The following is a 13,469-nucleotide window of genomic DNA, read 5'->3' as shown; positions in this document are numbered from 1 at the left end:
GCGGATTATATAATTAATCAACAATCGGCATTATGATAGGGTATGGTAAAACACGTAATTTCATCTTCTAATAAATTTATCGTAGATCTGGTTTTCGATAAGCTAATCAATCGGTAGTATGATAATTTTTAAGCTATCGCCAAACACATAATTTGGTTTTATAATAAAGTTTCAGTTTTGTTAGCATAGAGCCATCACTATTCATCTACTCATTTTACATTGCTTTCCGACACTCTACTGAGATTTATAGTATAGAACCATCTTTTAATTGGCCAAGATCGTATCATCTTTTTTATCCGATTAAACTTAAATTTGATTGAAAAACCCTAACCCTCATACCTAACTGCATCTAAAATAACTAAATCTCTAATCCCTAAACTGATAAATGAGAATAAATGAGGAATCATAGAAATTGTGATGATTTAAACAAATAAAAACATACCTACCTGATTCGCGAGAGGCTGCCGACGAACTGGCTGGCTACTAGTGATGGCTGTATGTGACGAGGTGGCTGCTGGCGGTGGGTTACGAGGTGGTTAGTTTTTTATTTCCCTCTTCTGGACTTGCGTGAATGAAATCAATGAATGGAGTATATATTTACTTACTTTAGTCTTGTTTACGGCTACGGTCATTCATTAAACCGTAGCCTTATATATTCTCCCCTATTTTTGGCTTCGGTTGTTTTTTAACAGCCGTAGCCTTTTATAAATGGCTACGGTCATTCATTAAACCGTAGCCTTATATATTCTCCCCTATTTTTGGCTTCGGTTGTTTTCTAACAGCCGTAGCCTTTTATAAATGGCTACGGTTATTTACAATAACCGTAGCCTTATGTACTTGTCTAATGTCATTTTTCTACTAGTGGAAGTGACGGTGTAGGGAAGATGATTGTCGAGGATGATCTAAAATGAAGTGTTAACTGTAAACGGAGATGGTAATCTTATTTTTAGTTGGGGTTAAATGTTAGGGTTTAGGGAGATGAACAATCTACTAGGCGTGCGTTGGTTTGTGTACATTAACCAAATTCTCTTTGTTACAGCGTTTATGTTAAACCGATGAGAATGCTTAATTGCTTTCACATCGATTTTAACAAAACCGATGTTATAACTGTTGATACTAATATTCTATTACATTGCTTTTTAAAAGTAACCGACATAAATTAAAAAAATGCAATCAATTGACATCGATTTTTGAAAGAATCGATGTTATTTACGAACATTTACATCGTTTCAACTAAAAGCGATGTTATTGTGGCGATGTCAATAGGACTAATTGTACTAGTGATGTTGCTATTGTTGCTTAAAGTGTTGCGACAAAATGCAACATTTGTGTCAAAACGTTGCATTTATAACAATACAATGCAACACTTCTCTTAAAGTGATGCCCTATATCAATAAAAGCAACATTTTTGAATAAAGTGTTGCATGATTAACTAAAATGCAACATAAAAAACAAAGTGTTGCAGATGAAATGTTGCATTACATCAATTTTTGTAGTAGTGAAAACATGTAAAATGTGTATCTAGGATAGAAATAAGTGTATCTACATACTTAAAAAGTGTATATAATATCAGTTAGTCTTGCTGAAGACGGGTCGGAACAAGTGACGGGTAATGCCACTCACAAAACGGATAGGGGGGACAAGGTGGGGGCACCCTCATGTGCTTCCCTCTCTCCTCTATTTGGGTCATTTGTGAGAGGAAATGGTATTTGTCACTCCAAAGTGACGGATACGTGCCGTCTTCAATGAGATTTTGTGATATAATATTCTTGTAAAAAGCGTACCTACGATAGTCTAAAGTGTATCTAAGATTTGGTAAAAAAAAAAAAGAAAAGTATATCACATATACTTCAATGTAATCTAGTGTGTTCTCACCGAATGATCGTTCTCACCGAATCCTAATTCTATATATATATATATATGTATATATATATATATGTATATATATATATATGTATATATATATATATGTATATATATATATATGTATATATATATATATGTATATATATATATATGTATATATATATATATATATATATATATATATATATATATATATATATATATATATATATATATATATATATATATATATATATATAATTAGGATCACATGAGTCCACCATATCTTTTTGAGTCCGTGAGTCCATGATATAATATCACACGTTATATTAAATAATATCACAGCTTACAGTATCACACGTTATACTAAACAATATCACAGCTGGAAAAAAAACTTTTTGAAAAAAAAAAAATTGAAAAAGAAAATCGTGATATTGTTTTGTAATACAATATCACACGTTATGCTAAACAATATCATACGTTATACTAAACAATATCACAGCTTTCACGAAAAAAAATTCTTAAAAAAAATTTTCGAAAAAAAAAATTTTGAAAAAATTGTGAAGCTGAGAATTGGCACATTGACGAACAACCCGGGAAAATGGCAGTTAATACCATGTCTAGATTTAGAAACTGTAGTACAAGTAGTAATGCCAGTGCTGGGGTGAATTCTATTCCTTTGAAAAGATCGTTTTCGAGTTGTAGATATTTGCTCAGTAAGCATGGGAAAGGAAGTAGTGCAAGCAACTATTCCTCTATCATATAAAAGAAAATTCATAGAATTGTATCAAACTACTTCCGCATCTACAAATGTACCTTGTCTAATTTCTATTATGCGTATTCTGAATGCTTAAGCAGAATGTTTGTAGCTCTTGCATTGTGTGTTGACTGTGGTTTGAATTGTTGATATGCTGAAGTAAATCCGAAATTGGTTTCTCATTCAGTGTTACAGTCAAGCTGATATGCAATACGTCGTACATTGTAGATTATCATTATATGTCCACGACTCCACATCCATTTTGATTTTGCCTTCTGACCTTTATATGATTGTTTCAATATCCATATGGTATGTGTGTGAATGTGCAAAAATGCAGTCTCTACATTAATTTTCGTTCTTACGAGTTGTCAAATATTTTCGTAACTTGTCATGTGTCCTGCTGCTTAGTTACTATGGCATAGCTTTTTTGATGTATACGCTTTCGCAAATAGGACTATTGAAAACTGGATTTTAGACAGGTCGGTCAAAGGATCGAGGTTGAGTCGTGGACCCACGAACCGTGGTGGATGCCATGAGACTAACAGAAGAATAATACCACAATAACAGTACAACAATATCAGAGTAACACCATATGGAAGGGGTTTGCCATATGGAAGGGGTTTGCCACAATAACAGTACAATAAGATAAGAGATTTGGTAAAGACACTGATATTTTGTGCAAAAGAAGGAAAATTGAGCATGTAATACTCCGTATTTATATGTCTTGGGGTACTCTATCGAGTAGCCCTTACTCAGTCGAGTAAGGGCAAGTTGCGAAATAAAATAGTTTCTGACCTGTTGGGTACTCGATCGAGTAGCTGGGGTACTCGATCGAGTAAGGGGGTACTCGATCGAGTACCTTGGGTACTCGATCGAGTGTCCGGTTTACGGGGAGTTTTTCTCGGGTTTTGTTAATTATGCGATTAAGGTATTTAAACATAATCGTCGTTGTTTTAAAACACTTTTACCAAAACCTAAAACCTGTTTAAGAGAGAAAGCAATCAGTCATCTTCTTAATCGCATCCTTAACAATTCCCGGAGTTCAGACGGTCGGTTCTTGCTGGTTTTCGTGTCGTTGGATTCCTTGCGTCGAGGGTAAGCTTTTAATACAATTTTTATAATGTTTTGTTGGGATTGATTAAACCCTAATTTAGGGTTTGGGGGTTTTATGAATAGTGAGTGATTGGTAGTCTTTATGTGCTGTATGATAGGAGGAGAATTCGTAGAGGAGCCGTTTTGATACAAACAGTAGATACCGTCTGCGTGTTGTGCTTTCCAGGTAGGATTTCCTACTCAGTATTAGTCCCATAATGGGATATTGGTGATGTGTTGTAATTAGTTGTTTGGTTTGATAATTGTGATTGTGATTGTGATTGTGATTGGTTGTCTGTGGTTCTCGAGATGCGTTCTCGGCTGAGTGGGGTCACTTGCGGGAGTGACTTCACGCCCTAGTTTCGCCCTTCGTGGAACCCGCCACGGAAGGGGATGTGCACATTAATGGACGGGGTTATCGCTCGTACGATGAGCGGGGCTTAGGTGGGAACAGCTGCGGTCCCCATCGGCGGGTAGGTCCAAAGGTGGACGGTCGGTATTGAGATGATGGGAGTTGGTGTGTGTGTGTGACAGTTCATTCGGTATGTCTGTGTATCTTGTTATTGTTATCTATATTGATTGTGTGATTAGTACGACCCGGTGTTGTTTTGTAAACTGCGGTGATCCATTCGGGGATGGTGAGCGAGATATTGAACAGTATAGAGATGAGTATGGGGATAGCTGGGATGGCCACGACATGACGATAGAGTCTTCCGCTGTAGTTTAGCATTTATTTACATTTCAGTTGAGAACAGATAGTTTGGAATAATGTATTGTACTTTCAGTTTGGTTTCGAGGATTGTAGTTATTCATTAAACCACTTATAATAAATGTTGTTTCTGTTTTGTCTATTTGATTATCATACCTCGGGCGACCGAGATGGTGATGTCTTCATACCTGAGTGGTCCTGGTAAGGCACTTGGAGTATGGGGGTGTTACAGAGCAGGTGTTAATACGATATTATCGGGAACTCCACTCAATATGGTGTTTCCGTATACCACCAGATTACCGTTGGTAATGGAGATATTTTGGGTGATCGTCATCACAACTCAATAGATATAGGAGGAGATATGTTTTTGGTGTTTCTAAACCACCTGCACACGTTCCTCTGCTATACTTGTTTCTTTTTTTTGGGTCTTAGTTTTATAACACAAGTATGGCAAGCAACCGTGTGATATTGCATAGGGTATTTATACCATTTGGGGGTTGTTTCTGATTTTGACAAATGTATGGTTTATATTTTAGTCTTGATTCCTTTTCCTTTGTTCACAGGGAAAGGTTAGCCTGATATTTTTGAAATTTTGTCATTTTGTCTTCCTATTATCATTAGCACAAAATCTCATTGAAGACGGTGATATCCGTCACAAGTTTGTGATGGATACCATTTCCTCTCACAAAATACCCATAAGAGGTGAGTGGGGAAGCACATGGGGGGTGCCCCACCTTGTCTCCCCTCCCTTTTTGTCCCAAATATACCAAGTACTTGGGTCAAAAGATGATGTGCCCGTAGTTAAGAGTAACAGTACAATAACACTTAAATAACATCAGAATAACGCCAGAATAATACTCCAATAACACACGGACAACACTACAATAACACCACAATAACAGCACAATAACACGGGAAAAAAAAAGAGAAAAAAAAAATCAAAGTAGTAAAAAAAATCAAAGTGACACCAGAATAACATCACAATAACAGTAGAATAACAGTAGAATAATAGCACAATAACACGGGGTAAAAAAAAGAAAAAAAAAAATTAAAGTCGTAAAAAAAATCAAAGTGGCACCGGAATAACATCACAATAACACCAGAATAACAGCACAATAACATGCGGTAAAAAAAGAGTAAAAAATCAAAGTAGTAAAAAATCAAAGTGACACCGGAATAACAGTAGAATAACAGCACAATAACATGTGGTAAAAAAAGAAAAAAAAATCAAAATCGTAAAAAAAAATTCAAAGTAACAGCAGAATAACAACAGAATAACACCAGAATAACAACACAATAACATGCGGTAAAAAAAGAGTAAAAAAATCAAAGTAGTAAAAAAAAATCAAAGTAGTAAAAAATCAAAGTGACACCGGAATAACATCACAATAACAGCAGAATAACAGTAGAATAACAGCACAATAAAACGTGGTAAAAAAAAGAAAAAAAAAATCCAAAGTTGTAAAAAAAATCAAAGTAACAGCAGAATAACATCACAATAACAGCGGAATAACAATAACATGTGGTAAAAAAAAGACAAAAAAAATCAAAGTAAAAAAAGCACAATAACAACATAATAACACGAGGTAAAAAAAATAAGAGCACAAAAAAATTCAAGTAAAAAAAAAATTTGGTACAAAAAGAAAAAGAAAATAATGTAACATAATGAGAAAATTAGAGAAAAACATAAGAGAAAAAAAAATCAAAGTTGTAAAAAAAAAAGCATAATAACACGAGGTAAAAAAAAGGAGATAAAAAAAAATTAAAGTACAAAAAAAAAAGCAGCACTAGAAAAAAGAGAAAATAAGTAAATGATAGTGGTTTTATATGACAGGTAAGATTAGATCTTGACCATTCATCCCTAATATAATCCAATGGCTGAGATTTGTGAGCACACAAACTCACAACTCACCATAAGAAACCAAACTCACAAGATCCTATATATATATATATATATATATATATATATATATATATATATATATATATATATATATATATATATATATATATATAGAGAGAGAGAGAGAGAGAGAGAGAGAGAGGCCGAATCCTGTGAGGTTAATTATGGCGAGGCGGCCGACCTCACCAAATTCCTTCATTAATCCTTCATTATATGGACTAACTTCCTATTATTCATTGGGTGAAAAAATTTAGGGGTCACTCCAAATCTTTTCATTTAGCCCAAAATACTTTCTCTCACTAAAATATTATATCATATAATAGCCCAATCACACAATATCTCTCTAAAATATAATAAACAAAATTTTTTTCTGAAAATTTTCTTCATCAAGCAAACTCGTCTTCAACGGAAATTCTTCAGCAAGCGAGCTCATCAATTTGTTCATCGATTGTTCGTGGATTTCATCAAAACAACATTCAACAACGTTGATTCAAGTAATTTTAAGAAAAATCGAATAATTTTCGTGTAATTTCATAATTTTCATCAAAATTGAGTATATTCATACAATTCAATTCACTCATAAATTGATGATATCGAGTTCAATTTGATCAAATTGAACGATTTTGTAAATAAAACGTTCGAATTTGACCAATATTTTGAGCGATTTCCTTTTTCTCAATTGCTATGCTATGGAGATTGTTCGTGGATTTCGTATTACTTACTAAATTGTTTTTGACGATTTTGCAGCTCTAATTGCTATGGAGATTGTAGATATCACAATGACTGATGATAATAGTGTTATTGAATCAGGTATATCATTTTTTATGTAATTTTCTAAAAATCTCATGTTTTATGATTCAATTTGCATTTGTCAAAATTTCTGCTCGATTATTATGCAATATATGGATCGATATTGTGTCTCAGTTTTTTTTCCAAGGTTTAGTTTATGAATTGAGTTGATTTTGTGAATCTTAGAACCTAATTGTGTGACTGTAAGAGTTGGTTGAATTGTTACTGTAACAGTTATCAATTGAGTGGATTTTGTTGTTTGGTGAATCTCAGATCTTATTTTGTGAATCTCAGACCTAGTTTAGTGAATCTTAGAGCTTGTTTTGTGAAACTTATCATAAGTGGTTAGAATCACCTTTTCTACTCTTTTACTTATTTTGTGAATCTCAGACCTAGTTTAGTGAATCTTAGACCATATTTTGTGAATCTCAGACCTTACTCAGTGAATCTTAGCAAATGATGATAGTGTGATAATTAATTAAAACATAATATTAAGAAAACTTAAAAATCTTGTAATTTTTCATCACATAAAATTTCACAGGTTCATGGCTTTCGAATTAACTAAACAACAACATTCAAAAATAAAATAAAATGAAAAGCTGAAAAATTAAGCAAGATATGATATTTGTTTAGTTTATCAATCACCCCTATTTGTTCGAGGCAATGCACATAGAGCAATATTGATATAGCTATAGGTGCAGCATTCATCTGCATCAGCGAGTGATCCTCCTGCATGTTTAGATGAATATGGGACTCTTCTACATACTGGAGTGTAGTTAAAATATTTTGAATCAAGCCTTGATGCTACCCATAGAAAGGGCCCCGAACTCTCGGGAATAGGTAGCCACCATTCGATCTAGTACGCCCAAATTGCTCAAACTTCTCCTGCAACTTAAAAGCCTGTTTGCAGCCATTGTCATTTGCGCCAAATTGAATTAGTACTAATCCCATAAAATGACAAGTCTGCCTTCACATAACAGGCACCAAAGACTCTATCTCATAACCTTGGCTCATTAAACAATCTGCCAATTTAGAGAGGTCAGGACAAATATACTTCCCTTTTTTATCCATATAACCTGGAACATTCGCCAAAACACAAGTATAGGGAAATACAAATAAATGAGACATTGTGTGCAATAGGGATTTTTGAAATGTTTTACAGAAGAGAGAAGAGAAGTTATTGGTAAATACTATTATGTTTCAGAAATTAGATATTTATAGGCCTGGTATTTGGCACAACTGTCAACAGTGCCTGTTCACATTACCCATATATTAAATTTTTGGATTGTTCAATTTCCTTTTCTTGGGAATGGAAGTGTTATTAACAAATCAACAAAATATCCTCATACATACAACCTGACCTTTTCTTAAAAGTGAATTCATAATCTTCACCAAAAAAATTTAAATTATTTGAACAAATAATCTGATACTTTATTTAGTGAATCTCGGACTTTATTTGGTGAATCTCAGCCTTTATTTAGTGAATCTTGGGCCTTATTTTGTGAATCTCTGTTGTTAAACGTTACTAATGCAATTTATTTATTTCTTATTGTGTGAATCAGAGACCCTAGTTTGTGAAACTAGAAGGTTATTTTGTGAAACTTAATAACTAATATATACAATCTGGGTAAGATTAAAAACTGAACTAATAATCTCAACCAAAAAGTGAACTTGTGAATCTCAGTCGTTGTATTTGTGAATCCTAGAGCTCCTTTTGTGAACCCTTTAGAGGAATGACCTATTCTGCTCTCTTCCTTGCTCAGATAAATATCCTCAGACTTTATTTGTGAATCACAGACCTTATTTAGTGAATCTTAAACCTTGTTTTGTGAATGTGAGATGTGACTTTGTGAACCTTTTATCTTCTTAGGTATTGATTCAAATGTCAACAACAACTCACAGTGTAGTGTGACGCCTCGTGTCGGTTGTGGTGAGGTTCCTTGCTCTAATGTTGGTTCTCATCAGGATGGTGAGGGTTCTACTGCTGTCTTAACAACCCCTAAAATGTCAACTATTTCCACACCTACTACTTTGGTAACTTACACACCGGGTGGCACTGAGCAATGGATAACTAGGATTGAAGAGAAGTTTACACCTGTGCTTGGCAAAACATTTGTGGACTTAGAGTCAGCAATGTTGTTCTATAAAATTTATGCTATTGCTTGTGGGTTTGAAGCAAGGAAGTCTTCAATTAAGAGGTTTAAAGATGGGACTATTCGAACAAAATGCATGGTTTGTCATCGTCAAGGTTTTAATAATAGGAAAAATCGTCCTCCAAAAGCTGATGCAAAAACAACAACTGTTGAAACTGGTGACAAAACAAAAGCTGGTGCAATAAGTGCAAATAGAAAAACAAAAACGCTAAAACCAAATGACGAAAAAGGGTGGAGTTGCAGGTGCAGGTGAAGCTGAGAGTTCCAATAAGCAAAGTGGTACAAGAATAACTAAAATTAAAAGGCGTGGTTGTGAAGCAATGATAAAATTCATGTACCATGAAAAGATGTACAAAATTGAACAATTCCGTGAGGGTCACAATCACCCAAAGGACGCTTTGTCAAAAATAGGGAATTTGAGAAAGTTGCTCTTAATATAAATCAACTGAACGAATATCATAAGCAATTGATTATACAAAATTCGAGACTGAATGTCGGGGCTAATTTAACATACAAATTATGCAAGGAACAAGTAGAGGGTTTCGAAAATGTTGGAGCTACCCTTACGCAGTTCAAGAATTTCCAAAGGGAAGTAAAGTGTCTACTTAGTGGCAAGGATGGACATATGTTCATCTCTCGTTTAGAAACCCTCCGAGAAACAAAAGGGTTGGTATTTTCATATGAAACAGACTTGTGAAGGTGCCTTGACAAGAATTTTTTGGACAAATGCGGATTCCATCAGATGTTACGCATTGTTTGGTGATGCTATTTCATTCGATCCAACCTATGGAACGAACAAATATAACATGGAATTTGCACCTTTCACTGGCATTGACAATCACAAAAAATCAATAACATTTGGATGCGTGCTTTTAGATCATGAAGACGATGACTCGTTTATTTGGGCATTTCAGCGTTCTCGAAAGCAATGGGTGGCAAAGAACCCAATTACATCATCAGTGACCAAGATGCCGGAATAATAAATGCAGTTCCAGGTGTGTTTGGAATATCTTACTTTTGTGAAACTGGTTATTTATTTGGTGAATCTCGAAGTTTAATTTGTGAATCATAGAGCGTGTTTTGTGAAAGTTAGATCTTGATTTGTAAAACACAAAGCTAATATTCTTAAACTTGGTCATAAGTTGTTGAAATTGCCTATTTTCTTATTTCTCTTATCTTGTGAATCTGAGACCTTGTTTTGTGAATCTCATACCTTATCTTGAGAATCTCAGACCTTATCTTGTGAATCTCAGACCTTGTTCAGTGAATCTTTGGGCTTGTTATGTGAAACTTGGCTGTGGTTTAAAATCATCTATTTTACTCTTAATTTTGTGAATCTCAAACCTTATCTTGTGAATCTCAGACCTTGTTCAGTGAATCTTTGGGCTTGTTATGTGAAACTTGGTCGTGGTTTAAAATCATCTATCAGTCTCTTAATTTTGTGAATCTCATACCTTATCTTGTGAAATGTCAGACCTTGTTCAGTGAATCTTAGGGCTTGTTATGTGAAACTTGGTCGTGGTTTAAAATCATCTATTTTCCTCTTAATTTTGTGATTCTCAGACGTTATGTTGTGAATCTCAGACCTTGTTCAGTGAATCTCAGGGCTTGTTATGTGAAACTTGGTCGTGGTTTAAAATAATCTATTTTGCTCTTAATTTTGTGAATCTCAGACCTTATCTTGTGAATCTCAGACTTTGTTCAGTGAATCTCAGGGCTTGTTATGTGAATCTCAGGGCTTGTTCAGTGAATCTCAGGGCTTGTTATGTGAAACTTGGTCGTGGTTTAAAATAATCTATTTTGCTCTTAATTTTGTGAATCTCAGACCGTATCTTGTGAATCTCAGACTTTGTTCAGTGAATCTTTCGGCTTGTTATATGACACACAAAGCTAATATTCTTAAACTTGGTCATAAGTTGTTGAAATTGCCTATATTGTTATTTCTCTTATCTTGTGAATCTGAGACCTTGTTTTGTGAATGTTAGAGCTTGATTTGTGACAAAAGATCTCTGACAATAGATAATGTGGATTTTGTGACTTGCAGCCGTATTCAAAACAGCAAGACATCGCTTTTGCATGTGGCACATTATGAAGAAAGTAACAGACAAGGTTGGGAGCACAATTTGCAAAGAGACTGATTTCTTAAGTCGTCTGAACAATGTTGTTTGGAGCGAGGACTTGGAGCCCGAGGAATTTGAAGAGAATTGGGCTAAAGTCATTAGCGAGTTTTCGTTAGAAGAGAATAAATGGTTGACTGACAAGTTCGCGAAATGAGATCAGTGGATACCCGCTTATTTCAGGAATGTGCCGATGGGTAACATTTTAAAAACCACACAAAGATCAGAGAGTTCGAATAGCTTCTTCAAGAGATTTGAAAATAAATATGGGACTCTTGTAGAATTTTGGATGAGATTTGAGAGTGCCATGGACCAACAAAGGCACAATCTAAAGCTTCTCGAAGCATAGAGCCACAACTCAATGCCTGAAACCCTATTCGGGTCAAACTGGGAGGCCCATGCAGTGAAGGTCTATACACATGAAGTGTTCTTTGATTTCCAAAAGGAGGTTAAATTTTCGGTAAATGCGTGTAGTGTGTGGATACACCCCACCAGATCCAGTAACTAACTTTGAAGTTTCAATTGTTGAGGACGCGAACAAGCGAAAGAGATATGCAGTTGAGTACAATAAGAGAACAATGGATGTTCGTTGTGCATGTAAATTATTTGAAAGGAAAGGTATCTTATGCAACCACATCATTAGGATTTGCTCCGGAAAGTTTAAGGAAATTCCTGAGAAATACATTTTGCGTAGGTGGAGTAAGAATTCACTCAGAAACCCGGTTTATGATTTGAATGGAAATCTACTGGAAAACAATGATCTTACTGGTAATAGTAAGTTTGAGATGTCTCAGGTGTGGTCTGAGATTTACGCAACTGTTGGTATGCTTAAAAGAAAAGAAGAAGAGTCAGATATGAGAGAGTTTGCCAAGCTAATAAAAGAATTCCGAGAGAAGTTGGAGCCAAACCCAAAGCCTTTGACCAAAGAACAAGAATTGGAGGCCCTTCTCAACTGCAAGGCTCCAAAAGAAATCAAGATCTTACCACCTAAAGTCTCTAGAAACAAAAGTAGTGGTAAAAGGATGGTGAGCAGCAAAAATAAGGCAATTATGAAGGCAAAAAAACCAAAAAGGTTGTGTGCTAAGTGTAAACGCATGTCACACCATGATAAAAGAAATTGTCCAAATGAGTTTGCAGAGCATCCTCCTGAGAATAAAGTATGTATAATTCTACTCTTGTCTTTCCATTTTAGTGTTGCTTGAAAACGCAACTACTATTGTCTACTAATTCTTTTTTTTCTAAAAAAAAAGTATCTAATAAAGGTTTGATTCTTCACATAGGGAGACACATCGGAAGAAGAGGAAGAAGAGGAAGAAGAGGAAGAGGTTGAGAATGAAGAATGATGTAATGAGAAAGAAGAGGAAGATGATTGAAGAAGACAAGTTTTAAGCTCGTTTTATTTTTGTTAACGTTGTGAATCCTGAACCTTATTTTATGAAACTGGAACGTAAAATTGTGAAACTTGGTTCTGAATCTAGCATCAAGCGTTTTTATCATTTCAGACCTTGTTCAGTGAATCTTAGGGCTTGTTTTGTGAAACTTGGTCGTGGTTTAAAATTATCTATTTTGCTCTTAAATTTGTGAATCTCAGACCTTATATTGTGAATCTCAGACCTTGTTCAGTGAATCTTAGGGCTTGTTCTGTGACACTTGGTCTCAGACTTTATATTGTGAATCTCAGACCTTGTTCAATGAATCTTAGGGCTTATTCTGTGACACTTGGTCTCAGACCTTATATTGTGAATCTCAGACCTTGTTCAGTGAATCTTAGGGCTTGTTCTGTGAAACTTGGTCGTGGTTTAAAATCATCTATTTTGCTGTTAAATTTGTGAATCTCAGACCTTATTTTGTGAATCTCAGACCTTATCTTGTGAATCTCAGACATTGTTCAGTGAATCTTAGGGCTTGTTCTGTGACACTTGGTCTCAGACCTTATATTGTGAATCTCAGACCTTGTTCAGTGAATCTTAGGGCTTGTTCTGTGAAACTTGGTCGTGGTTTAAAATAATCTATTTTGCTCTTAATTTTGTGAATCTCAGACCTTATCTTGTGAATCTCATACCTTTTGCTCAACTCATTGAAAATGTCAATGTCAAACTTGGTC

The 13,469-nt window shown here is 34.8% G+C and overlaps 1 protein-coding gene across 1 annotated transcript; it reads left to right on the top strand.

Annotated features, from left to right (window-relative positions):
• The first annotated feature begins 11,829 nt into the window (after positions 1-11,829).
• Positions 11,830-12,592, top strand: LOC141613623 (protein FAR1-RELATED SEQUENCE 1-like). Its single transcript, XM_074432366.1, has 2 exons — positions 11,830-12,187; positions 12,558-12,592. Exons 1-2 carry the CDS (start codon positions 11,830-11,832, stop codon positions 12,590-12,592), a joined length of 393 nt encoding a protein of 130 aa, XP_074288467.1.
• Positions 12,593-13,469: the final 877 nt, after the last annotated feature.

This window comes from Silene latifolia, chromosome 11 (assembly GCF_048544455.1).
Source record: "Silene latifolia isolate original U9 population chromosome 11, ASM4854445v1, whole genome shotgun sequence".
Taxonomy (NCBI): domain Eukaryota; kingdom Viridiplantae; phylum Streptophyta; class Magnoliopsida; order Caryophyllales; family Caryophyllaceae; genus Silene; species Silene latifolia.
The sequence above is the reverse complement of the archived record's forward strand: the minus strand, read 5'-3'. Positions and strand labels throughout refer to the sequence as shown.

What these genes read in the sequence shown, in the direction of transcription:
- LOC141613623 (XM_074432366.1), top strand. Translation starts at nt 11,830, where the DNA reads ATGCGTGTAGTGTGTGGATACACCCCACCAGATCCAGTAACTAACTTT. An exon ending in TGAGATTTACGCAACTGTTG is followed by an intron (nt 12,188 to 12,557) that starts GTATGCTTAAAA and finishes TTTCCATTTTAG; the next exon opens with TGTTGCTTGAAAACGCAACT.